At 39.8% G+C, this 26,449-nt stretch overlaps 1 protein-coding gene and 1 long non-coding RNA gene across 2 annotated transcripts in view; one reads left to right on the top strand and one right to left on the bottom strand.

Annotated features, from left to right (window-relative positions):
• LOC123001750 (uncharacterized) overlaps window positions 1-3,567 on the top strand; it is a 5,632-nt gene extending 2,065 nt beyond the window's left edge. The window contains exons 2-3 of the long non-coding RNA XR_006410998.3: window positions 1,587-1,734; window positions 3,475-3,567. This is a non-coding gene — a long non-coding RNA (uncharacterized LOC123001750). The remainder of the gene's footprint in view (window positions 1-1,586; window positions 1,735-3,474) is intronic.
• WEE2 (WEE2 oocyte meiosis inhibiting kinase) lies at window positions 2,504-26,449 on the bottom strand. The gene is made up of 11 exons (XM_026512410.3): window positions 26,105-26,449; window positions 20,863-21,059; window positions 19,045-19,096; window positions 16,928-17,100; window positions 15,591-15,712; window positions 10,407-10,553; window positions 9,638-9,745; window positions 9,429-9,514; window positions 8,305-8,475; window positions 6,499-6,641; window positions 2,504-3,571 (listed from the first exon to the last, which is right to left on the bottom strand). Exons 1-11 carry the CDS (start codon window positions 26,447-26,449, stop codon window positions 3,415-3,417), a joined length of 1,701 nt encoding a protein of 566 aa, XP_026368195.2. The 3' UTR covers window positions 2,504-3,414.

The following is a 26,449-nucleotide window of genomic DNA, read 5'->3' as shown; positions in this document are numbered from 1 at the left end:
ATCCTCCTTCCCCACAACAAATGCTCCAGCACTGGCTTTGCTTTCACTGCTCAGCATCTGAAATGCCCTTCTCCATACTTTCACAATTTTCTACTCAAAGTCCTTACTTTGGGGGCGCCTGGGTGGCACAGCGGTTAAGCGTCTGCCTTCGGCTCAGGGCGTGAGCCTGGCATTCTGGGATCAAGCCCCACATCAGGCTCCTCCGCTGTGAGCCTGCTTTTTCCTCTCCCACTCCCCCTGCTGTGTTCCCTCTCTCGCTGGCTGTCTCTATCTCTGTTGAATAAATAAATAAAACCTTAAAAAAAGAAAAAAGTCCTTACTTTGTTCTCCCACCTCACTTTCTTTACGCACTCAGTGTATCTTGTATTTTAATTTAGGTGACCATGAAGGTGCCTCCTCTTCTCCATTGACTGTGAACTCTTAGAGGACAGGGACCTTGTGAATATCCAATCAAAAATTATGCTTTAAAGCAAGGAGAGACTTTAGAAGGGTTCAGGTCACAGGCTAGAACAAAGAAATAGAAAGAAAAAATAGGAAGAACCGAGAAGGATACTCAAATATGCCTGAAATTAGAAGACTGAAAACAACAAAAGAATCAGGGACCTGGAAGAGTGGCTGAAATTTTTTGTAATAGAGATGTCTCTCTCTTTCAAGAATCTCCAATTTGCATAATTGTAGACTGTCTGTAGCTCATCCATGGACCCAGAAAGGGCCTTCTCGATGCTGAGAAGCAGTGACAGAAAGCAATGTGACTTTAATCAGCTACCATTACTCCTGGCAGCAGTGGAATAATTCAGGGCTTTCATCCTTTGCAAAGCTAGCTGAGAAAGAGAAGTGTCTATCATAGATGCCCGGGGCCACGAAGTTATCTTCGGCCTTGCCTTTTTTCCCTTTAAATTAGAAAAAGTCTCAGTTATAGGCATCAAGTGGTAGAGACCAGGGCTGGCAATGTTTTATCACAGGGGGCTTTGGACAATTTTGTTGCGGTAGAAAAAACACTTTTTGGAAAATTCAATCAGATTCTCACTTTGCTTCTAAATCAGTTTTTCTCAAGCCTCATAATAAGAGTTGGAAAATTATAGCACTTACTATCTAAATGGATTACGGCATCTATTTTAAAGTAGCTCAAAAGCAATTTTAGCAGCACTTCATAGTTATTAGTTATTATGGCTACTTTTTGTTGTTAAATTTTTTAAAAAAAATCAACCTGACAATTTTTATGTAATTCAGGATTGAAATTATGGTCCATACAGAGATTTAAAAAAAAAAAGCTTAACCGTTCAGGCTGAAATGTTGACATTTATCTTTCAATGTTCATCTTTACACAGCTTTAGATAATGGCATCTATAAACCGATACATATGTTGGAGCTTAGTAAAGTACAATAGCATTCCTTTAAGTCTCAAGATTATCTCTTGGCAACTTAATGTCTGTGTGTGTTTAATATATATCTATAGAAAAGCAACATATTTATATCTTAAAATATCTAAATTCACCTTGTTTAATATTGTCAGTCCAATGATGTTAATATTTGATAGTTCGGCATTTAATAACTAGCTCCTGGGTTATCTTGTGATCTCTGTGCAGAAATGGAACTTCAGACTGAGGGTGGAGCTTCTTACTGAGGCAAGAGGTCAACTTCAACTTCCAACTGAACTGGAAGGGATTAAATCCCCAGCCCAGTGAAGACCCAGTCCCTCTCACACACAACAGTGTCTATGCAGCTACCTGCTGGGTTAGTAACTTTGTGCTACTGTGGAGCCTCCCCCGTCCCCCGCCCCGCACCAGAGAGAGAGGGAGAGAAAGCAGTAGTCTGGCACTCAGATGCTGACACGGGCTCTGAAGAGCAAGGTAGAGAAGAGGTCGTAGACCTTAATAGTACTAGTTGTCAATGCCTGAGAAGACAAGTATAATCAAAGCATTCTGGGCTATACATTGCATATGCTTAATAACATACCTATTTCTAAATCACAAATTGTGGTTGACCTCGCACTCCACTGCAAGGGAAATGGCTGGGGTTGGGGAGGCAAGAGATAAATTAACTACATTTTAAAACCTTGAGCAAAGACTAGATTTTTAAAAATGGCAATGGACAATGCAGAGGACTTTACCCCACTTAACTGCATGGGAAGAATTGCTCCTCCAAGACAGAACAAACAATGGTATGATGGTTTATTCAATTTAAAAACACTTCTTAATTTGCTTTTTTTAATGGAGGGTAAAGAAGAATATAAGGCAGCAAATAGGCCTACAAACCATTAACAGACTACCTTCATTAACGTGACACACTAGAAGTTATCAAATGCCTTGATGACTGAGATTATTTTATATATTAGAGCCTGGCCATTATTAGATTTTAGGCCCACAAAGCTGGGCCTTATAGCCAAGACCTGTTACTACCTACCTACCAAATTTTCTTACCTATCTACTCACGAAATGGTTTCCAACAGAAATTTCTCACTCTTTGTTAATTACGTATTACAAAGAAGAGTACTTTACCCATATTTGGCTTTGGACAAGATAAAAACCTTTATTTACAAATGTTCTATTCCCTTAAAATATATACAGAGAAAATAATTTGGATTAAAATATGATAAAATCACAGGAAACAAAGCCAAATTCTGATAAAAATCAAGGAGAAATTGGTGAAACCCAGGAAATCAAAACCAGTCATAACAATTACAAGAGGGTCAGGGCAAATATACTGAAGAACGACATTAAATTTTCCTTGAACCCCATACCCAATGTTTTGTTCCATAAGTTAATAGCCAGTTCAGAAATTACAAGTTCTATATAGGCTATTTCTACCCACCTCACATAATGTTAAACTCATTTAATAAATACAGCATCAGAGAAAGGGATTGTCTTCACTCAAAGAATACAGTAGGAAAGCCATTTGCTTGGAGTGGCTGAGAATTCTTTTAGGAATACCATCATTCACCCTGAGAAGCATTATTGAAATACATGCACAGTTACATCAACTCGAAACAAAATTATATTCCTTTCTATGTGCAGGGAGGGTCCCTATTCCTTGGTAGGCAATCAGCTACAGCAGTCTCATAGTCCATAGGCTATGCCTAGGGCTGCTGCTTTCTCTTCTTTCAGTTCAGAGATGCGTGCTTTCCCATTGTGCATCAATGAGTGTGAGAAGTAAACAACCCGTTGATAGGTAGCCTTAGGAATATAACAACAGAGAAGAGAAATGACTGCCAATGATTATACCTGGGATCATTGCTAATACAAGGCCTTAACAGCTTGATGATCTTGGCTGTCAATGTTAGATTAGGAGTGGTTTTTTTAATTCTTTGAGCATTCCAGTTGGTTAATCCCCTCCTTTACAAGAGGAAGGCTGACACCGTCAATATCTATTTCTGGAACCTATAAGGCAAAAGGGGAGTTGGTGTGAAGTGAACTCTTATGGGGAAGATTTCCCCCAGGTGAAGCTTGAAGACTTTGCACTTTTTCCTCCCACCAGGCGTTTGGTGCTTCTTGATCCTGTGGGGGTCCCAGAGACCCCAACATCACCACGCTCTTCCTGGGAGGACCAAGCCTGCTGAGCTTCTCTCAGTTCCCTGGCAGTTAAAGGGGAAAAAATATATTACTTGATCCTAAATTAAAGATGATATTTATGATCTAAACTAACATAGATTTTTCTTTTTATTTCAATATTTATAGAAACAAGCCTGAGCTATATACAGAATAGAAAATTAACTCCTGTGATTTTCTTTAAAATTGGCTGGCATACACATGCCATAACACATGGCAGACGAGGTTTCCTAAATCCTACTGATTGGGGCATAAATGATGTTTAAATTTTTTTTAAATAAAAACCAGATAAAGACACCACTAAAAAAGGACTACAGGCCAATACCTCTGATGAACATAGATGCAGAAATTCTCAATAAAATACTAGCAAACTGAATTCAACAAAACATTTAAAAATCATTCACCACAATCATTCCCACAAGTGGGATTTATTCCTGGGCTGCAAGGGTGGTTTAGTATTCATAAATCAATCAATGTGATACATCACATCAATAAGAGAAAGGATAAAAAACATCTGATCATTTCAATAGACGCAGAAAAAGCTTTTGACAAAGTACATCATCCATTCATGATAAAAAAAAAACCCTCAACAAAGTAAGTTTAAAGGAAACATATCTCAACATAATAAAGGCCATCTATGAAAACCCACAGCTATCATCATCCTTAATGGGGAAAAATAGAGCTTTTCCCCTAAGATCAGGAACAAAACAAGGATGTCCACCCTTACCACTTTTACTTAGCATAGTGGTGGAAGTCCTAGCCACAGCAAGCAGACAACAAAAAGAAATAAAAGGAATCTAAATCAGTAAGGAGGAAGTAAAACTTTCACTATTTGCAGATGACATGATACTATATTTATTTATTTATTTTTAAAGATTTTATTTATTTGACAGAGATAGAGACAGCTAGCGAGAGAGGGAACACAAGCAGGGGGAGTGGGAGAGGAAGAAGCAGGCTCATAGCGGAGGAGCCTGATGTGGGGCTCGATCCCACAACACCAGGATCACGCCCTGAGCCGAAGGCAGACGCTTAACCGCTGTGCCACCCAGGTGTCCCAACATGATACTATATTTAGAAAACCCTAAACACTCCACCAAAAAACTGCTAGAACCGATAAATGAATTCAGTAAAGTTGCAGGATATGAAATCAATCTACAGAAGTCTGTTGCATTTCTATATACCAATAATGAAGCAGCAGAAATAGAAATCAAGGAATCAGTCCCATTTACAATTGCACCAAAAACAATAAGATACCTGGGAATAAACCTAACCAAAAAAGTGGAAGACCTGTACTCTGAAAACTGTAAAACACTAATGACAGAAATTGAAGACGACACAAAGAAATGGAAAGACATTCTACACTCATGGATTGGAAGAACAAATATTGTTAAAGTGTCTGTACTACCCAAAGAAATCTACATTTAATGCAATCCCTATCAAAATACCAACAGCATTTTTCACAGAACTAGAACAAAGAATCCTAAGATACATACGAAACCACAAAAGACCCCAAATAGCCAAAGCAATCTTGAAAAACAAAAGCAAAGCTGGAAGCATCACAATTCCAGACTTCAAGTTATATTGTAAAGCTATAGTAATCAAAACAGTATGGTACTGGCACAAAAATAGATACATAGATCAATGGAGCAGAATAGAAAAATCTAGAAATAGACCCATAATTATATGGTGAATTAATCTTCAACAAAGCAGGAAAGAATATCCATGGAGAAAAGACTGTCTCTTCAACAAATAGTGTTGGGAAAATGGACAGAATATGCAGAAGAATGAAACTGGACCACTTTCTTACACCATACATAAAAATAAACTCAAAATGGATTAAAGACCTAAGTGTAAGACCTGTAACCATAAAAATCCTAGAAGAGAACACAGGTAGTAACTTCTTCGACATTATCCATAGCAACTTCTTACTAGATCTATCTCCTGGTGCGAGGGAAACAAAAGCAAAAATAAACTGTTGGGACTTCATACAGATGAAAAGCCTCTGCACAGCGCAGGAAACCATCAACAAATCTAAAGGGCAGCCTGTGGAATGGGAGAAGATATTGGACAAATGATATCTCTAATAAAGGGTTTGTTTCCAAAATACATAAAGAACTAATACAACTCAACACCCAAAAAATAAATAATCCAATTACAAATGGACAGAAGACATGAACAAACATTTCTCCAAAGACAACATCCAGATTGCCAAAAGACACATGAATACTTGGTCATCATCACTTATCAGGGAAATGAAAACTACAATGAGACATCATCTCACACCTAACAGAATGGCGAAAATCAACAACACAAGAACCAACAGGTGTTGGTGAGGACGTGGAGAAAAAGGAACCCTCTTGCACTGTTGGTGGGAATGCAAACTGGTACAGCCACTGTGGGAAACAGTATGGAGTTTCCTCAAAAAGTTAAAAATAGAACTACCTTATAATCCAGCAATTGTACTACCGGGTATTTACCCAAAGAATACAAGAACACTAATTCAAAGGATTACATGCACCCCAATGTTTATAGCAGCATTATCTGCAATAACCAAATTATGGATGCAGCCCAAGAGTCCATTAATACATGAATGGATAAAGAAGATGTGGTATATATATTTAATGGAATATTATTTGGCTATAAAAAAGAATGAAATCTTGCCATTTGCCAGGATACGGATGGAACTAGAGAGTATAGTCAGACAAAGACAAATACCACATGATTTCACTCATATGTGGAATTTAAGAACCAAAACAAATAAGAGAAAAAATAAAACAAATCAAGAAATAGACTCTTAACTATAAAGAACAACCTGATGGTTGCCAGAAGGGAGGTGGGTGGGGGGATGGGTTAAGTAAGTGACTCTTGATCTTAGGGTTTTGAATTCAAGCCCTACATTGGGCCTAGGGCTTACTCAAAAAGAAAAAAAACAAAAAACAAAAAAAAAACCTACCTTTCCAGTGTGGCTGTCTTGAACTTTTCCAAGTTAAGCTGCTGCTGGAGCTCTTCTGCTTTCCCAAGGGAAGGCCGGAGAACTCGACTTCTGGCCAGAGCTGCTGCAGAAGGTCTCTCCCTTGGGTCAGGGTGGATCATGTTCTGTTGATGTTGGACCAAAACGAAGGAAACAAACTTCACTGCTAGGAAGATCTCCCCACCCAAACCAACTCCAACCCAGTTACTGCTGGTGAGTTTTGTGAAACTCTGCTTTTAACTTTGTGGGGGAAGAAATATATGAAAACTTAGCCCCACCAGGGACGGGAGCATCATCCCTACACAGTGGCATCCATCATCCATACCTTTGACTTGTCTTGATCATATTTTAGAGCTAGTTGGGTGAATAACTAGTCTAATGCCTTAATTTCAAGCGGGAAGAAACTGAGGTCCTGAGATCAAAAGTGACTTGTCCAAGTTATCAACAGGACCAAGACTAAAACCCACATCATTCATTTCCTAGTTCTGTTTGCGTTCTACTACAACATGCTCCTTTTCACTGAAAACTAAAGATACGCCGCCATGACAGTATTCCTACAGCACTCATCTTCAGGTAGAGAGTGCCTTAACATAAAACAACTTAAATACAGGAGAAAATAGCTAATTATTTACAGCAGTTAGCAATGTTGTATAATGGAGAAAACACTTGAACCTTCCATTTGGAGACCAATGTTCAGAGCCAGCTCCACCATTCACTAAGTAGCTTGAGAAAGTGACTTAACTATGCTGAAACTCACTTTCCTTTTCCGGATGCTTGGGGTAACAATACTCACCTTTTGGAGCATCAGGGGAATTAAATGAATTACCATATATGTATAACTAGTGCATTGGCCACACTGAAGTACTCAGTATGTATCAACTAAATCTAAGAGAAATTTACACATGAAGTAAGTGATTAGGCTATGCACAAAAGTCCACTGTGAGCAAGGGTTAACCTTGTTCTTTCAGGAAAGCAGAAGCACAGAAGAAGGAAAAGTTGGTAACTAAATTTGAAGTTTTCAGGTAAACTACGAAACTCAAATTTAATCCCCAAGAGTAGATGTTTCTAAGGCTACTGTAGGGATCCTCACCAATCCTGTTCCTTAAACCATTAAGTCTTATGCACACATTTATATTCTTAGTATGATTCTAAGCTTCTCAACAATGTCATTTTCTTGTACCTCTGTTTCAACAGAGGATCTTCCTTTCCGCGTCCCTACACACACTCAGATATCACTGAGTACAAGTAACACATAGATTCCTGAACTGACATTATGCCTTTTTCCAATAGTGCAGATGATTGGTGATACGGCCAGTTATTCGTCAATAAAGTAGCTTACGCTTTCTTCTATACACTCAGAATTCAATTTTTTTTCATAATATCACCATTACCAATGACAATAGTTAAAACTTTGAAACAAGAGCAAAAAGACCAGGTTTGATTTTAGAGTTAATCAGTTATCAAAGGTGAGAATACAAGTCCAGGAACTGCTCTGAACCTTGGTTTCCTGAACTGCCCGCCTTAACAGGGTTGTTGGGAAGGACAGAGAACAAAATGTAACAGGATTTCAAACTAGAACATAAAAGGTTTTATAATATCCTCTAAGTTTCCTTGAGAAGCTTTCAATCTGTTCTGTGGGTTTTCTGGACTTCGGGGGCATGATTCCTTTTTCCTCTGTCAGTGGCACTACCAACATCTCCTTTTCCCTTTCCCCACCTCCTTGCCATCACATTTTTTTTTTAAAAAATAGACATTTCTATCTTCTCTTCATCTCATAAGAGATACCACCTTGAGTAGATTGTAAAATTCTTCTGAGAGCTTCTGAGGAATGTCTGGAAGGTTCCCCTCACGAATATGATGCCATGCGGCACCATTGGTGGGTAATGACTCTGCTCCCGCAGCCACTGCAATTGTTAATCCCAAGGCAAATATGTCTGCTTTGGGAAGGTGCTGATAATCCTTCAAAACAGAAGATATGAAGGCCAGTTAGTTTGCCAAGTGAAGTGAGTCTAGAGTAAAGGCAACTGGTAAGAGAGGTTCATTTGAATGCATATGAGCTTAAACAGACACAATGGGCAAGGTCATATCTGCCGTAGCTAGTAATTTACTTCTAGAGAAGATAGAGGGTACAGCACAAATCCAATGATTCACATTGCTGTGCCCTGAAGCGTTTAAGGCAGAATCTTAGTGCCATTTTGTTCTATCAGGCTCAAAGAGGCTTCAAGCATAGACGGGCTGGTCGCAGATATTATCTTCCTAGAGGGAGTTAAATCCTTCCTAGCCCTGACTCGACAGACATCCTAACAGGTGGGCAATAACTGAAGGTCATTTCATCAGAGCTGGTGGTGCTATCAAAAGGATGATAGCATGATAAAGATGGACTGAACCAATAAAGGCTTCCTTTCTTCTAGGGAATCAATGAATTTAGGAATTCTAAGAAATACTAGAAACAGTAAAGGACCTTTATAAAGAACAGTAAAAATATTGATTAATCCATGATTGAGCCAGCTTTCCTCGTGCTTTTTTTTTTTTTTTTCTGAAAAGTTTCTCTCTTATCTTTGGTCTCAATTCTGAATAGGAAAAGAGATAGTATCAATTTAAATTGTAAATATAGACTTTTCGGGGCACCTAGGTGGCTAGTTAAGCATCCAACTCTTGATTTCCGCTCAGGTCATAATCTCAGGGTCATGAGATCAAGCCCTGCATTGGGGTCTGCACTCAGCACAGAGTCTGCTTGACATTCTTTCTCCCTCGCCCTCTGCCTTTCCCCTTGCTCACACACTAGTGCTTTCTAAAATAAAATCTTCTTTAAAAATTATAGATATATACTTTTCATCTCTTGCACTGTGATTCATTTGAGAGTCAAAAGGTTCAATGAATTATAAAATAACTTCTGTTTCCCTAATCTTTACCTCTTGTAAAATCTCATTAGCTAGGAAGCGACTATCTCCCTCCTCCACTTTCGGTTTGCTTATTGATGTCACATGACCCAAGTCACCTAAAAAAAGAAAGAGGAAAAAATAGAGCCCTTTAAAAGCATGTCTTTAAAACTGGGATGAAGGGGGTCATCACTATAAATTTTATAAGATAATATACAGGTCAGGTCTTAAGGCAAACTCACCAATTTTATACATCACATTGGCAGAGAGAAACCAATCAGCTTCATTTTCAATCTCTTCTGGGACTACAGGAGAGTCACTTTGCATCTTATGACAAATGAAGATGTTACCTAAAACAAACAAAAAAATACTGAACTGACAAAGTAATGATTCCTTAGCTTTTTCACTCCAAAAATTCTTTTCTGTGTCTGACATTTCAGCCACCCTCCTCTCCTCCTCTTCTGTGTCCACGTAACAAGACCATCAAGGTTTATTTTCTTCCATGGAATCTCTCACATTACTGAACAGCTCAAAATACCTATTTTAACAAACTGATCTCAGACACACCTCATCCTCTGAAGAGGCTAATAGCCTTAAAACAAAGAAATAAGCCCCCCCCCCAAATGGTAACAGTATTTCCTTGAGTTTCACGTTATTGAGTTCCAAAACCATTTCTGTTCACTTTAGTCAGTGCTGAATTAGAATGAGTGTATACAGCACTAGTTGTCAATACATTCAGGATGTAGCCAAAACGCTGTCACTTAGCTATGCAGTAAGTTAGAGACCTATTTTCATACTCTGGCTTCGCTATCTGGAAAGAACCTTTTCTCTCTCTGTCCCCTAGTCCCGGGGCGGAGGGGAATGGATAAAGCGGTTTAAATTTTTTAGGGAGACAAATGACAGAAAGAGATGTTGCCAGCAAACAGCATCTTCAACACTTAGTAGACATGCAGACACCAACTCGAACACAGTGAGGATCTGGCTGGAGGGGCAGAGAGGGGCCATACTGACTAGGTTTGATGTCCAGGTGCACCATGCCAGAGCTGTGGATGTATTTAAGCCCAAGGGAAATCTGCAGAAGGATGTCCTTGAGTTTCGGCTCCTGGAAATGATTGCCAGACTTTGTGTTTTCCGATATAGCAGTCTGCAAGCTCCCACCTAGGAAGGAACAACAGAGCAGCCCCGCAGAATGGAGAAAAAGTATGAATCTTAATATGTAAAAGCATAGTTAACAGTCACGAAATTTCTTGTGAATGAGTTCAGTCCAACAAGTCTGAATTATCCAGTTTCAATGTAAAATATAATATCTGCCCCCTGTCTATACCACAGACATGTTGGAGAAGAGTTACAGGACTTTTAAAGAAGAAAATAAAATGCCATACCCCAGGTATCCAATATGTGGTTCTATTGCCTTGAGTATGCCCCAAATCACATTTTAAAAGTGTTATCTAATTATTAACCAGAAGCCCAATCAGGCCTAAATAAATAGCTACTATTGGCATTGATGATTAATTCAGTATCAAGCTAGTAATTACAGGCTGCTAGTAACTTCAACATAATTGATTCTAAGCTTAATTCCATTAAAAATATATCACAAAATAAGAATATTTAATGATTGCTGACCCAAGGTAAAGATAAAACTTCAATATACACCTAAATCCTATTTGAGCCACAGTATTTGCACATCAACTATAGATAGACTCTTGATTTATCATTGTTATCAGTAAAAAATAAGGCCTGGATTCATCTGACCACCTGATCTTGTTTGCCCCTGTCCTAAGGTAGTAGAATGCTTCTGAACCCTTTATTTCATTAATTTGCATTTACAGGCAGCCTCTTCAGTCAAATTAGAGAGTCCTGGGTCTCCTGGGCAGTTAGGGCCCCAGCCTTCAAGTATGTGTCCAGAACAACAGGATCTGAGATGGTAATGGTATTTTTTAGGATACTCTAAAAAATGGATTTCCTATGTAAAATTCAGTATAAAGATTGACCTGTCATGTTAAAATAATTCAGAAAGGAGAAGAGTTTCAGCCCTTTTCAGAAACACAAAGAGGCCGAAAGCGAAGGGTGTGTCTCTTTTTCTGGGAATCTTCTTTACAAGTTACGTAGGGGAGAGGACATTAGATAGAAAGGAAGAGTGTGTTGAAACAAAGTCTCCTTGAGTCTAAGTTTGCAGAAGAAGCCATGAGGTGTGGCGAGGAGAAGAAAGCCTGCATCCAGGGCTCCCATGTCTTCTGTAACTGCTCTCCCTACTAGGCTAGGTGCTCCTTCAAGACAGAGCCCCGTCTTACTCCTTTCACATTCTCAAGGTCTTGCGCATAATCTATGTATTCTGAACTGAATGTCCATTCTGGCAACAGAGGGAAAGGAAAGACTGGGACAGGAACCCTATAAAAGGTATGGAAAGAGAGAAACATCCTGGGCGTACGTAGGAACCCTTTAAGATGGTCTTTTGGATTATAAGCAGAGATATATTGCCAATTCCCTGAAGAGCTACAGGTACTTATTAAGGGTATCTAGACCAGTGCTAGCAGCACTTTTATTATTTAGAAGCTCTGTAGGTAATTTTAAAGTTAGCCAAGTAATAATTAACAACAGTAAAAGTTACTGAAAAGCATTTATGCAAAGGTGTTAGAAGATCTTTATTTTGCCACAGCTAAAGCTGATTGTCTTCCTCTTATCAGAGAGCGTTATTAAGAGCGTTACTAACTGTTCGTTGCTAAATAGTATTAAGGAAGTAGGTGTTCATAGACAGAGCAATACTGAATGAACTATAAACTTTATCCCTACTAATCTCAGCTACACTGGAGCTTTAACTCCATACCCCAATGTACCACCTGGAGATGGTACCATAATTGCCAGCATTTTTTCCTAGGAGGAAACAACCAGCTCGTGGACAGCTCTTCTCAAACCATCTTTATGAGATGGCTGGCTGAATTCTTTCCCTTAGATAAAATAAATTGCTTTCCCTACTTGGCATGGGAAAAAATAAAGAAACTTAAGAAAGACATATCTATGTTTTTCCATCTGCTTATGAGGCCTGACAGATACTAAAATAAATAGCAAATGCCTTCCAACAATGAAATGTTAACAGCAGAACAACAATTCAACAGGATATTTTGTTCATACACTGGTATTCTCAAAATCTTGATTTTAGGTTGCTATCTATCTACAACACAAGCATATTTTTCTGCTGGTAAAGTTATTCCTTGTTTGGTAGGAAAACATAACCAGTGCTCATGGTGTTCCACAGAGAACGCAGGCTTCTGGATGTCACATCACTAGAACAAACGCAAGAACCACCATCCTAGGGGAGCAAGGATGAGGGGTGAAGGACTGGAAGGAATCAGGCACTGGCTACTCTTCTACCTTACAAATATTTGGACTTAACTCTCCTTTATTTAGAGTCACAGGGTGAAGTCTCAACATGGATTATCCATAATTACAAACAAGACAAGTATCTGGGCATGCTTTATTTTCAATGATCAGTTCACAGTTGAAAGCAAGTATGTGAATGACATTTTGATAAATCAGAATTACATTTTAATGGGCAAGTATGCAGTGAAGTTAATGGACCACCATGGTAAATAGACAAGGATTCCTCATAATCTATGCCATCTACTCCAAAATTGACTGCCTGGAAACATCCGAAAGCCCTCTCTAGTCTTCCCACACTTTACCTTGCTGGTCTTATTTCCTCTTATAGAGATCACCTCAGTCCTGTCAGTCTCCTTACTGTCTGCTGGGTCAGACCCATTCCCAATACCATGCCTATTGTCTGCATGCTGTTCCTCTAATGGAAGTCTTCCCTCTACTTCCTTAAACTCTGGTAATCTTTCTGCAGGGTCTCTTTCAAGGCTTACCTCCTTTATGAGATTTTCTTGGTGTGATCTAATAACAACGATTACTGAGTTCATATCTATCAGATATTGACACTGTGCTGGCCTTTGAAATAGATTGCTGCTATTTCCCAAACTACTCCCTTAAGTAAATATTACCATCTCTTTAGTCAGTGGGATTGATATGCCTGAGATCATACAACTAGTGTGCCACACCCAGGTCCACCTGACTTAAAAGCCCAGGCCCATTCTACCACACTGCCCCTTGCTCACATCCATCTTCTCTGTGTTTTTTTTTAAGATGTTATTTATTTATTGAGAGAGAGAGCACGTGCACACACGCATGTGAGCAGAGAGACAGGCAGAGGGAAAGGGTGAGAGAATCTCAAGCCGACTCCGTCCTGAGCACAGAGCCCAACACAGGGCTTGATCCCAGGATCCCAAGATCATGACCCGAGCTGAAATCAAGAGTCAGATGCCCAACTGACTGAGCCACCCAGGCACCACTTCTTGGAATGCTTTTTTATCCATAGTTATACCACCTGGCTTTGCAGCAAATTGTCTCTTGTATATTCATTCCAACAGAGCAAAAGGAGTAAAGCTCCTTGAAGGACTTACCTTAGCTCACTCTATGGTATATTTCACCCTAGAACTTAATATAATGTCACGCCTGTAGAAGGTATTCAAATGTGGAAGAGAATTAGAAGATGATTGTAATAGGAACAATCATTCCACCTTATTCTTTTTGAAAATTTGAAATCTTTACAATGCCCCAAATCAGGTTAAATTAGTTTTGCTTTGTTTGGCTTTCTTGGTTAATTTTTGTTCTTTGTTAGTAGCTGAAAGTCATGAAAATAAAACCAATCTTGGGAGTGAGGGGGAAGAAGAATAGGAAATTTCAGGTTATAATAAGAAGAAATTAGGAAAAGAAGATTAAGAAAAGTCTCAACCTCTCATGGGGCACCTGGGTGGCTCAGTCAGTTAAGTGTCTACCTTCGGCTGAGGGATCAAGCCCCATGTGGGGCTCCCTGCTCAGTGGGGAGTCTGCTTCTCCCTCTCCCTCTGCCCCCTCCCCCGCTTATGCCCCCCCCCAAGTAAATAAATAAATAAATAAAATCTTTTTAAAAAGTCTCAACCTCTCAATCACAAGGAAAGGGTCCATTGTTTATCCTATAGAGACTATTAGAAAAAGGAATTTAGGTAAACTTGCTAGAGAATAAAAAACCAACAAAGTTCACAGTTAAGACTACAAGGAAAGCAGGCCCTCATGAAACACCAAATCGTTATTTTGCAGCATGTGTGTAATATTTTCTATGCTTCTAGCATTTCATAATGTTATCTACTTACCCTACTTGTATATATAATGATGAAGTTTTACCACTGATCACTCTCCTCAAAAGTCAGGCTGCACATACATACTCAGGGCTACCCAGTGGTTGCTAAAATTACTCAAAGACTGTACTATTAAAGAAACTTGAGGGTGGGTGTACATGTTGTTTTGGAGGGGGGGGAGCAGGTTTGGGAGGGATGCCATTATCCGATATTACCATGACCAGAATATGGATTGCTACCCCTAAAATGCCAGCAAACTTCTATATAATTTGGTAACACTTCTCTATTTTACCAGTGAACATTTCGATGAAAAATATTTTGGAGAATAACCACGTGTAACTGTACTGTTATGTCAACCCCTTAATCACAGATTAAAATATCTTAAACCAAAAGATTACTTTTTTTTTTGATTCAAGTAGCCCAGAAAAAAGTTCTGCCAGTTTCTTGTGTATGTGTAGTCCTGAAGGACCTATAAGAATATACCTGAAACCATCGTGTTTCATTCCCAGCACCCACCCCATGCCCATACTCTGGTGAGAACACTAAATCTCAAAGGCAAGAAGCATCAAGATGCGTGAGCTATCCCCCAATTCAGGAATCCACTTGAAAATTAATCAAAAGTTGGCTGTATAAGTTTACCATTCCCTCTCTGAACATGGTAGGGGCTATGGGTTGCATCTTTTAGCATACCTAGCAAATGTAAGAGGAGGCTTTACCATTCAAGCCACTAGGGCAAAAGTTTTCTAAGTATTGAGTAAAGTGTGAAGGGATTGATAGCTTCTGTGTGTCAGCCACACATCAACTCTGAAAGAAATACGATATAGCATAAAATGGAAATTCCTCTTCAACACAACTGTGTGTCCCCGGGTCTCTGCTTCCAAGCAAAACTGTAGTACAGACTTTTTAGGTATGACTCTGCTATGCCTGGCATAAACTACAAGGGGGAGGCAAAGTTTCGGGTTTTATTCCCCCCTGGAGACTTAAACGTTCATCCCTCAGCATAGATACTAGTCCGCATACTTACCATTGCAGTATTCATTCTGAATGATCATGTGGTCATCTTCTGCCCACGCAGAGTAGTAACGTACCACATGGGGGTGATGCCCAAGCACTGCGTGAGCATAAACCTCATGCAAAGCCAAATTCCTAAAACACAGAAAAGCAGCAAGAAAAATAGTCAAGATAATATACATACAAATGTTTTTTAAAAGACAAGATATGAACCATTATTAACAGCGGCAGAACATTTACTGAGTACTCACTGCTTGCTTACTATTTTATTACACTTAATTTTCATAATGACTCAGAAAGATAGAGTGGCAAGGATGAAGGCTTTAGAAAAGCTGTGACTGACCCAATGTCAAGCGGGTGATAGTAGACCTAAGACCAGAACCTTGGTCATCCTGGTACCAAAACCCATAGTTGTTGTTTTTTTTTAATGGAACATGGTATATGTAAAAAGGAGTGTTAGGTTGTTACTATCTCAATGGCAGACATGCTTTGAGTTTTAATTTCACCGTATCACAATTAAAAAAACAACAATTTTGATGGGCTTAGTAAGAAGACCACCATGGACTTGATGGTTGGATATTGTGATGGATCCTCTATCTTCTCTGTGAAGGCTAGACAGTCACTTGAGTCAATATTATGCTCAGCCAATATTATATAGTCACAGGGACAGTCTTGGGGAGTGATATTCATTAGGGAACAAGAAATCCAACACACAAGAAAGTAAAATGTAGTACTCGATGAATTTCAGTATAAAAATGAAGAATTCTAAGATCAATAATTTCAGATTCAGCAGAGTATTACATCCCCACAGTTCACAAAAAGCATTGGCTGAATCTAAAAATAGCCATTTTCTTTGTAAAAGGAAGAACTTCTGAACAACTAATTCTGGGAATGAAAGTTAAATTTTTGTTGCTTTTTCCTCGCTTATAGTCTTCAAAACAGTGAACTCATTATTGAATTCATTATTAATACAAAGTGGAGATAACCAGCGAGTTAATAGTAACTTCCTACTTGGTAATATTTCTAATGAACTAACAGGCAGAAGATCATTCCATAAATTTATTGATTAAAACAAAAGCAGTAAGACCAATAGGAAAAGCCTCAAGAACCATGAAAAAAAAAAAAAAAACACAACATGATTGCTTCCAAATGATCAGGGTATGTTTTAGGAAATAACTTATCTCTGATTTGGACAATTCAGAAAGGTTATGAATGTGAGACCACATACAATGCAGGGGATAGCAATGGGAATGTTTTTAATGACATCTGTACTATTACTTAAAATGTTTTGACCAGAAACAACTTTCCAAATCCAAGTTTGTACTTCTAGTACATTTCAAAGGTACTTACTCATTTGATAACCCTGCAAAAGGTTTTGTGGAACGTTTTATTGCATAAACACATCCATCCAGCCTCTTAATACACTTGTAGACTGTGCCAAACTCCCCAACTCCAATTTTTTCTACCTCCAAGAATTCTTTTTCATAGCGGGAAGCCATGTTGGTTTCTTGTAGAACACATCTCTGAAATATTTTATTAAAATATTAAAATAATTCTTTCTAACATATTGTGAGCAATAAATTTAAGGCATATTCCAAAATTTCTCAAAGTTTTCCAAAAGACTTTTGAGGCAAATCTATTGGATTCTGTGTCAGTATTCACGGTAGCAAGAACCTCCCCAGTTGCTGACTACCTTCTTTGTACTCTTCATAGCCATCTGTACGACTCTGTACTGGCATTTTTTCGTATAGTCTTTTTCTATATTCTTTCTTCTGTCTAGGATGTTCTTCTCAATCTGTTTTTAGAGGGGATGCACCTGCTCACAGCAACAGCTACTGTCCTCAGCTGAAGGAATGACTGGCATCCAGGTAGAATATTAAGAAAAAAAAGACACCTCCCTTTGACTCTTGTCTACCTACCTCACACTCTGGCTGCTAATGTTTCCATCTCAAATTGAATAAACTTATTTGTGTTCAATTTGCTTCCTCAAAAATCTTAGTCTGGAGAATAAAATTGTCAAATTGATTATTTCAGCTCGTGCGCTCAGGTATAGAAACCCTTCCACCTACTGGCTGGTGAGCAACAGTTCTCATTTTTCAGCTAGCTGGTAACCCTAGGCAAAAATCCCTGAACTCCTTTATTAGTTTTCTCATCTAAAGTAAAGTGAGCATCCTGGCAACTACTCCTCGGGGTTCTTTTAAATATTACATGAGAAAACGTGTGTGTGTGTGTGTGTGTGTGTGTGTGTGTGTGTGTGTGTGTAACTTAGCTCAGTGCCAAGCACAGAGTAAATTCTCAGTAAATGGTAGCTAAGATGATAAAAATCTCCACAAATTTATATGAATCTCAATCCAAACCAATTTATCTCCATGAAGTTATCCTTTCCCAGTGTCCCTGTTAGCAAGAATTTTTCATCTAACTTCGAGTTTAAACAACGTTGACTCTTACTAGCTCCTCATTTCAACATCTAATACCAGTCTTCGTTCGCAAGATCTAGAATTTTCACTGCCCTTCGCCAATCTCAAGTTCTGTTTCCCTCGCGTCTGGAGCTGCCATAGCTACGAGCCCTGTCTCCATCTCTCCTGATAGTGAAAATTATTTTTACAAAATGATACCATAGAATCAGACACACCTAATTGTCTCCCACAAGGAATCCAAACTTCTGGTCAGAGACCTCAAGGCTTTCTACCAGTTGCTCAGCCACTACCTTCCCATCCTCATCTCGGACACCAAATTAGCCAGCTTACCATCTACATCACTCCCCAACCTCAAGCCCTCCCCCTCCACTTTTGTAAACTGAATACTGAGCATAGCATGTTTTCATGGTATTATCAACTTAATGGCAATTAATATCCCACTGTAAATTATAATTTATTTGGCTGTTCTTTTATTATTGGACATTTCGTACTTTTTTTTTTTTTTGCCATTACAGTTACGGCTGCAATAAACATTTGGTGATAATATTTACAGTATTATTTTCTTAGGCTAGGTTATCAAATGAAGGAGGCTACATCAAAGATTGTGAACATTACTTAAAAATCAATGGATAACTGACACATTTAAGAGCTAAAATTTTACATTTAAACTTTGGCTTTATGCCATTTTTCTCTCTTCAGCTTTTCCATTTAGGAACCTTAAATATCTTGAATTTTCCTTTCACTTCTCTACCCCATGAATATAGAATTTTTCCATAAATCCAAGACAGATGCAGTAACCATTAATTTAAAAACACTGCAAGGTAATGATTCAGCCATATACTGATCAGGCACTGTCTGATAAAGTAATAATTAGCTAAGAATATAGACCCTGTTGAGAGTCCAGACCAATTCAGCTACAAAGCACATTTGTAAATCTACAAAGTGAGGTTGGGGGGTGGTAAGGAGAGAGAGGAGGAGAAGGAGAGAGAGAGATTGGCAATAGGATGAAGTGACTAAGTTGTGACAGCTGGAACAAAGAACTGTGCTCACCTTGGCAGGCAGCCCTTGTTCCACACTGCCTTCCCCTGGACCGGCTTCCTCACTTAGGGGGAAAAAAGAAGAAGACGACGTGATATCAATGTATGATTGGCACCATTGAGCTTGATACTCTATTAAGTTCTGGGATTGTAAGAGTAAATAAGACAATTCCTTCCCCCCCCCCCCTTCTGTTTATATTTGGGGACAAGGATAAATAGAAAATTTCAATGTAAGAAACAAGAATAAGAACAAGATATCAAGGGACACCATAGGCAGCACCCAAATCATGATTTCAAGAGTAAAAGTTTTTCCCAAAAGAGGATAGACAAGCTAAGTTTAAAGAACGAGTAGGAATCGGCTAAGGGGCAGGAGTGGGGTTCTAGGCAAACAGAGCAACGCCGAACTGTGGAGGTGAGAGCGCACAGAACACAGGAAACTGAGCACTCTTCCCAGCCTCGCTGCAACCTTCCCCTCCAATACCCGCCTCCCCCATTTTGCCCTAGGTTCACAAGCAGACCATCAATACAGCAGAATAAGCTATAACACTGGCTAAGGTATTTTCAGTTACTTCCCAATAAGCTCTGACAAACATGCTCTTTGGCATGAGTAGTTGCATTCTGGATTTCTAAGCCAGATTTCAATCTCTAGAGCAGCTACCTATAGATTTTTCTTCTGGAGAAGCACAGGATAGAAAGTGCAAATAGAAGACGACTTTACAGTCATGGTGACAAACTGATGCTGGACATTTGTGACTGAAGTTTAATATGACATTCTAATACTTTATAAAATAACAACACCAAAAAAATAACAGCACAGTAAGGGAGAAAAATGCTCACTCGGAAGCACCAAGAGCTGTTACTAAAGTGTCATCACTTCCATTGCAGGAAATTCAAATTAACGGTCTCTCTGGCTAGCTTCAGTGAGAGGTGAATCAATTCTGATGGTTTGCAAAGAATCCTCAAGAGCTAAAGCCAATAGAATTCTTGGTAATAAAAGTAGACCCGTATACTTGTACTGAAGTTTTGTTTACTTAAGATCCAGGAGATAGTATTGAGAAAACCTATTCCAGGCACAAAGCTGATAAATACAGAGTCATTGATTCCAAACCAAACAACTCAACCTAACACATTAAATGCTCTGCATACTTCAGATTGCTAGCTGTGCATTTATTTTGCTGAGTACATAGGAGCACAAATTACTGGCCCATTTTAAAGGCACTTCCTTTGTGTAAAAAAAAGAAGCACTGAAGAGACGTAGGAAATAAATGTCCCTAAGTAATATGCACAGTGCTCATTTGGACAGTTTCTACCATTGAGGCCTTGTGAAGTTGTGCAGTTTGGCTTTCTATTCTTAGCACCTCCAAAAGCAACACTATCTTTTTCTCTTTAGCCAATCTGCCATCACCTGCAGAGAGGTTCAAATTCTTGCTCTATAGCTCTTGGTCACACAAGCTAGACTGGAAACAGCAGTATACTCCTTGAAGTGTGAGCTACACCTGCCCCAGTGGCTAGCCTTTTGTTATCCAGAGGAGACGACTTGAATGCAATTCCATAGCTCATTCAACTTGCTAATGGAAGTCAGGTGTCTATTGCTTACTCTGCCCTATTCTTTTAGAGAGAAGACACCATACAGTACATTTCAGAATGGGGAGGCACTAGAACTTCCATGACAAAGCAGACCAACATTAACATTTAGAAAGGAGTGGATGTGTGAACAGGTATCAGTTGCATTCAAATAGAGTTCTTGTTCCTAATCTTTCTTTCACACTCTCCCTTCTACTTGACCATACTAACATCAGTTCTCAAAAGTTAGAGGCAACAGAACACTTACAGATCTCCTCGGGTTTTCCTCTTGCCATTGGATTTGAGGAATTGTTTTCTATAGGACTCTGGGGTAAAGGGATTAATATTGACCAGAGCCGATGAGGTCATCTCATCCACGAAGGGAACAGGCGTGAACCTCAAATGTTTAGAGCCTCTGGAAGGGATCTTCTCTGTTGAAGAAATCACCGACTGGCTTAGCAGACCCTGAATAAGGATGACAAAAACAGAAAACAGAATGGGGTTAGTACGAAAAAAGAAAAAGTTCCATATCAGCTAGTTAATATTTGAACCAAAGAATGTTATTGCTGAAAAGGAATTAGAGGTTATCTGGTTCAGTGCAAACGAGTTGCATTATAACTGGCCCTCTTACGAAAAATACAGATTCCTAGTCTTCCTCTGGATATTCTGATTAGAGGATCAACAGAGGAATCTGTACTTTTGTTAAGCTGTACCGCCTCCCCCTGGGTAATTCTGATGGCCAGCTATGAAAAACACCAACTCTTACTACTACTTCTAGCTTTTTAAAAACTATACTCCAAATTAGACAAAAAAAAAAAAAAAAAAAAAAAGCTCTAGAAGACCTGGTCCTTATGTTCTCAGTGTAAACTTTAACTCCCCCTCAATTATTCATCCAGATGTTGGTTTGGTTCCTACTAAGTAGCAGAGGCTGGACTGGATGCTACGGCATACAGAGGTGAATTCCAACTCTTAAGGGATGCATGATCCATTAGCCGACAGTTCATCTATCTTTCAGAAATAATCACTTTGTACAGAAAAGACTAGTTATCTAAACATTAAGAGAAGTTTCCAGTTCCACTTAAAATATAGCACCAAATGAGAAGAGTTCCATAAAGGGGGGGAAAGAATTTGAAAAATAATCCTCTGAGCCCTTAAGATTCAGGGCTTTGTAGTGGCCATAACCAGCATACCAATAAGTAGGAAAATGTCAGGACTTACCACTCTAAGTGGGGTACAGGAAGAGAACATACACCTACGACCTAACCAGAACTAAACCAAAGGACAGAGGGGATAGGTACAACACAAAGAATTCTGATGAGACAGCAGAATGCCATTATGACCTAAGTTGGGGGCCAGAGAGCTGTGTTATGGGTCTCCAAGTGTCCAGCAGTAGACACAGAGGCCATGATATAACCTCATAGAATAATCATTGTACTGTGAGGCTCTTTCTAAAAGAATGCCTCTATTTGAGAGTATCTGTCCATGGCTTTTCAACGTAGAAGCAGAAGCTAGACTATAACATGATTCACTATATAAAAATGTAATTCAAGAATGTGAAGATACAAAGAATGAATATTGAAATTATAAATCCTAAATGATAAAAGCCGAAATGAAGGAAACTATAGCGTACACCCAGTAATCTAATCTTTTTTTAAGTGAAGAAAAAGGTCGTTGCTGGAGCCAAGTTTTTACAAGGGTTTTACATGTCTTCGAGCTGACAGGATGAACAATCCTGGAGCTATTGTCAGACAAAGCCAACAATGATAAACTCACAATTTTCCTGTAAGTGTATTACACGGCTGAGTATTTGCTCAAGGTACAACTATACCATATAATATTTCTCAGTTGTCTATGCAGGAAGTGAACTTAGAATTACAATAAATCATTCCCCGAGAAGCAGTTTTTTGTGCTGAGGATGATTATATGGGAGGTAAAATGTGTCTATCACGTATGAAACTGTGGGACATCCACACCTGCAATGATACACACTCTGGTCGCCACATTTCAAGGACAACAAAAAGGGCCTAAAAATTATTCAGGTAAAAAGAAGGGAAAGTATTCACATCAGGGCAGACAAGATCAGAATTCCTACTCTGGAAATACGAAGGCCAACAGATTTCGTGAGCTCCACTTATGATACAGGGAAATATATTAATTATATTTAAAATGCATTATATTGCCAGAACCGTAGAATTGTGAGTAATTCTTTTGGAAATCCAAAAGAACTTAGTTTGGGACAAGGCTTATGAAAATGAAGTTCTGCTTAAAAGTAAAGCAGTTTAAAAATTTCTGGAAAGATTCCAGGTTGAGAGTATATATATGTTTCAGGGAGTGTAGCTAATTCCATAAGCAACAGCTCTGTTACAGATGATCAAGGGAAAGGAAAATTCAGGAATAGCTCCTTTGTTAATGAAGATGGCAAGAGGAGAAGGCAACCTCCCACCTTCAAGACACAACATCACTGTCTCAGGACTTGCAAAGACTTTAAAGGCCCAATTGGTACAATTCGTCCCACGATGCTTGAATCCTTTCTACAACGTTCCTACCAAGTGAACGTCAACTAGTGCCCAGGGACCCACTACCTCCTTGGGAAGCTCTTCTATTCTAGCTTGTCGTGCTAGGAAGTCTTTATGGTGACCTGAAGTCACTTCACAGGATTTCTAGTCCTTTCCCTTGGGCAAGGCTGAGCTGTCAATCCTCCATTCCTCTCCATCCTTGTCTTTAGCATAATATCACCACTGATCATTGCTTGCTCTCTCTCTTCTAATCCAAACTATATTCCTCATAAAGCGTGCACTTTTTCAGTTGCATTTCCAGTTTCCCTCCCAAGCTCTGTTCTTTTCCTGCCCCTCCAATCTTGGCACTTCCAGGATTCCTAATTTGGACCACTTCTCTTCTCACTTTGGCACTCGGGCTACTTGAGCTCATCTGCACCCAAGGCTTCAAAACTTCCAAAATGCTAATGATATCCAAATATAGATCTCCAATTTAGTTTGTTTTCCTGCATTCCAGACCCATTTATCCAATGATTTACAGAACACCTCTGCTTTCTCCAAACCTGTCAATGCCTCTAGCATCACCTATCTTGATTCAAGTTACCATCTACTCAGTCAAGGCAGAAGCCTCGCAGGACCCTAGATCCCTCCTTTTCCCTCAACCTCTCCATCAAGTTGATAAGAGAACAAAAAGCAAGATGAACACAAAACATGAGCTGACACCCCGCCAAAGCCCCCTCCCCTTAGGGTGGGATATATATAGAAAACATTCTTCAGGCACTAGTAACTGCCTAAGAACAAAGGCAGGGGAAAAACAAATGGTCAATTGATAAAGATCACAGTCATGTAGGACACGAAACTCCACTATACTTCATAACCATCTTAATGATTTACAAGAAAAGCACAATCTTAATAATAGACCTCCAGGAACATATAGACTCAATTTCCTGCAGCCCTAAAGTCACCATCACCTCCACAGGCTAGAAAACCTTATATAATCAGTCACTCCTCACAATCACAATGCAGCTCTTTCTGCCCACGGGTCCTGTCCCGTGCTAGAATAAAAATACCTTTTTGCACTGTAAAACGTCTCCAGAATTCTTTCTTGACCATTGGGCTCAAGGATCCTGCATCAAAGTCACTTAGCAAATCCCAAACATCTCTCAGTTTATCACTGCGCACCACTGACGTAGGGCCTCCTTTGTCAACAGATCCGCTGTAAATACTCCGGGGTGTCTCCCGCTCCGTGCAGCCTGCACATGAAGGCCAATTTTTCCAAAAGCCCTCTGATCAAAACCATTTAATGAAGGTCTCAAAGCTTTCAGAATAAAATCTTGATCTAGCTCCTGCCTACCTACTCTGACCTCGCTGCCTGCATCCTCTCGCTTACAGGTCCCTGTCACCAGCAACATGCAATGTGTAGGCGTGACACGATCTTTCCCCTCCTAGCCTGGTAGCTGCTTTTCCCTTGGCCTCAAGTTCTCATTCCCTTCTTTACCTGGCTCACTCTAGCTCATCCTTGAAGAGCGCTCTCAGACTGGACTTTCTTTGGAAAGGCATCCCTGATCTTGAGACTTAATTCCTAATTCTTTCTCACTGTGCAGTACCACTCCCCCGGCACACCTGATCTGAACTCTATAGTCTCTGTTGTTTATCTTAATTCATCTTATGAGCACTTGTGACACACTGAATGATTTGCCAGTGGAAGGCCCCTCTATCAAGGTGCTCCGTTTTAAATGAATGAAATTGACGTACCACCTCATGCTTCCTTGCCAGCCTACTCTTGCTCAGAGCCACAGTCCTTCAGCCCACTCTCCCACTAATTCACATACATCAAAACCACTCTCAAAGCACCTATCACAGTGTCTGGAGGTGCATCGCCTCTCTGTCCCTCTGCTGATTGTAAGCACTTTGAGGTTAGAGACTGTCTTGTGCTCCTTGCCCACACTGGGTGCTCAAAAAATAAAGGGATGATCGATTGGTTGGTGTTGGGACCATTGGAAAACCCACAGGTGGACACATAAGCATAGTAACGTAGTTTGTCTACGATACAGACAAGAAGCTTAGTACTTCCTGGTGGACGTGGTGTGCACACTCGGCAGGAACCAAAGAAGCCTGCTGACAGTGACTGTGTCTGATGTCAGAAGCACAGATGTCATTATGACGGCCTTAAGTCCCTCAAGCTGAGCCAGCAGAAAGCGGAGCTCATACCAATCCTGAGGCTCACATCCCATGGCACTAGGCTCTCAGAAGTAACCCTGCCCTTCCCTGGCTTTAATCATGTGTAGATATAATAGGAGAATAATACAGCAAGAATAAAGGACTACGTGAACTACTTGGGACCTTTGCCTATTTGTCATCCCCAGCTTATAAAGAAGTCTCAACAAGTCAACTCTTTGCTCACATATAATAGAAGAGCCTGCCCCTCACTAGACTGAGGAATGGGGAGGACTTCCTTCAGGGGAGAGTAACAGCAGAGATATGTGAATATGTTCAAGCACTGAATGTGAACATTTTTATAGGAGGAAATATTAGTAACTAATTACATAAACATAGAGCCAGTTGATATAATGGAAAGAACAGGGTAGACGAAGACCAGAAGATCAGCGTTCTAGCCTTGCCTCTTCCATCAGCTGAGCTGAAAGCCAGTTTATTCCTTGAAACCTGGATTTTTCCACATGCAGAATGAATAAGGCTCTAGATTTCAATATTCTTTCTAGTTTCAGTATTCTTTAGAAATTTCTTTTCCCCACCAAGATTTATTTGTGGCCTACACCGAATAGTTGCTGACATCAATGGCTTTGAGAAGACAGCTAGCAAGGCATTTAGTTCTGTTTTCTGGTAACTGTAAACTCTTCTTCATTTTCACCAATAAATATGTAATTGAGGAGATCCACAGCCCGTGAGGCAGATCGGTCAGATACACATACACGACCGCATCCTGCTCTCCATCCGCTGAGCTGAAGGAACACAGATCTTGGTGACCTGGGTTCCCTTGCCCCACAAATTACTTACCTTGGGAGTGAAGGGACTCTCGCAATCCAGCAGCTTGCTCCTGCTGTCTGGCTGGGCTAGTGTCTCTGGATAGTTGCGAAAACCTGACACTGGAGTCCTCAAAACCTGTTCTGGACTCTTCTTGGTTTTTTCCTGAAATGTGCCGACTTCATGGACACTACTAAGGGGAGGCCCGGGAGGTGTGAACTTTGCCTCTGACTCCTGACCTTCAGCCCTGTCTGGAATTTGGCTCTGGGCGTCCCTGCTCTCCCATGCCTCCTTCTGCCCTTCACTCTCACTCTCTTCTTCGCAGTAGGAAAAGTTTAACTTCTGCTTTAGTTCTTTGTTAATACTGCTGTCATCCAT

The sequence above is a fragment of the Ursus arctos genome, unplaced genomic scaffold, assembly GCF_023065955.2.
Source record: "Ursus arctos isolate Adak ecotype North America unplaced genomic scaffold, UrsArc2.0 scaffold_3, whole genome shotgun sequence".
Lineage (NCBI taxonomy): Eukaryota > Metazoa > Chordata > Mammalia > Carnivora > Ursidae > Ursus > Ursus arctos.
This window is presented reverse-complemented; position numbering and strand designations above follow the sequence as displayed.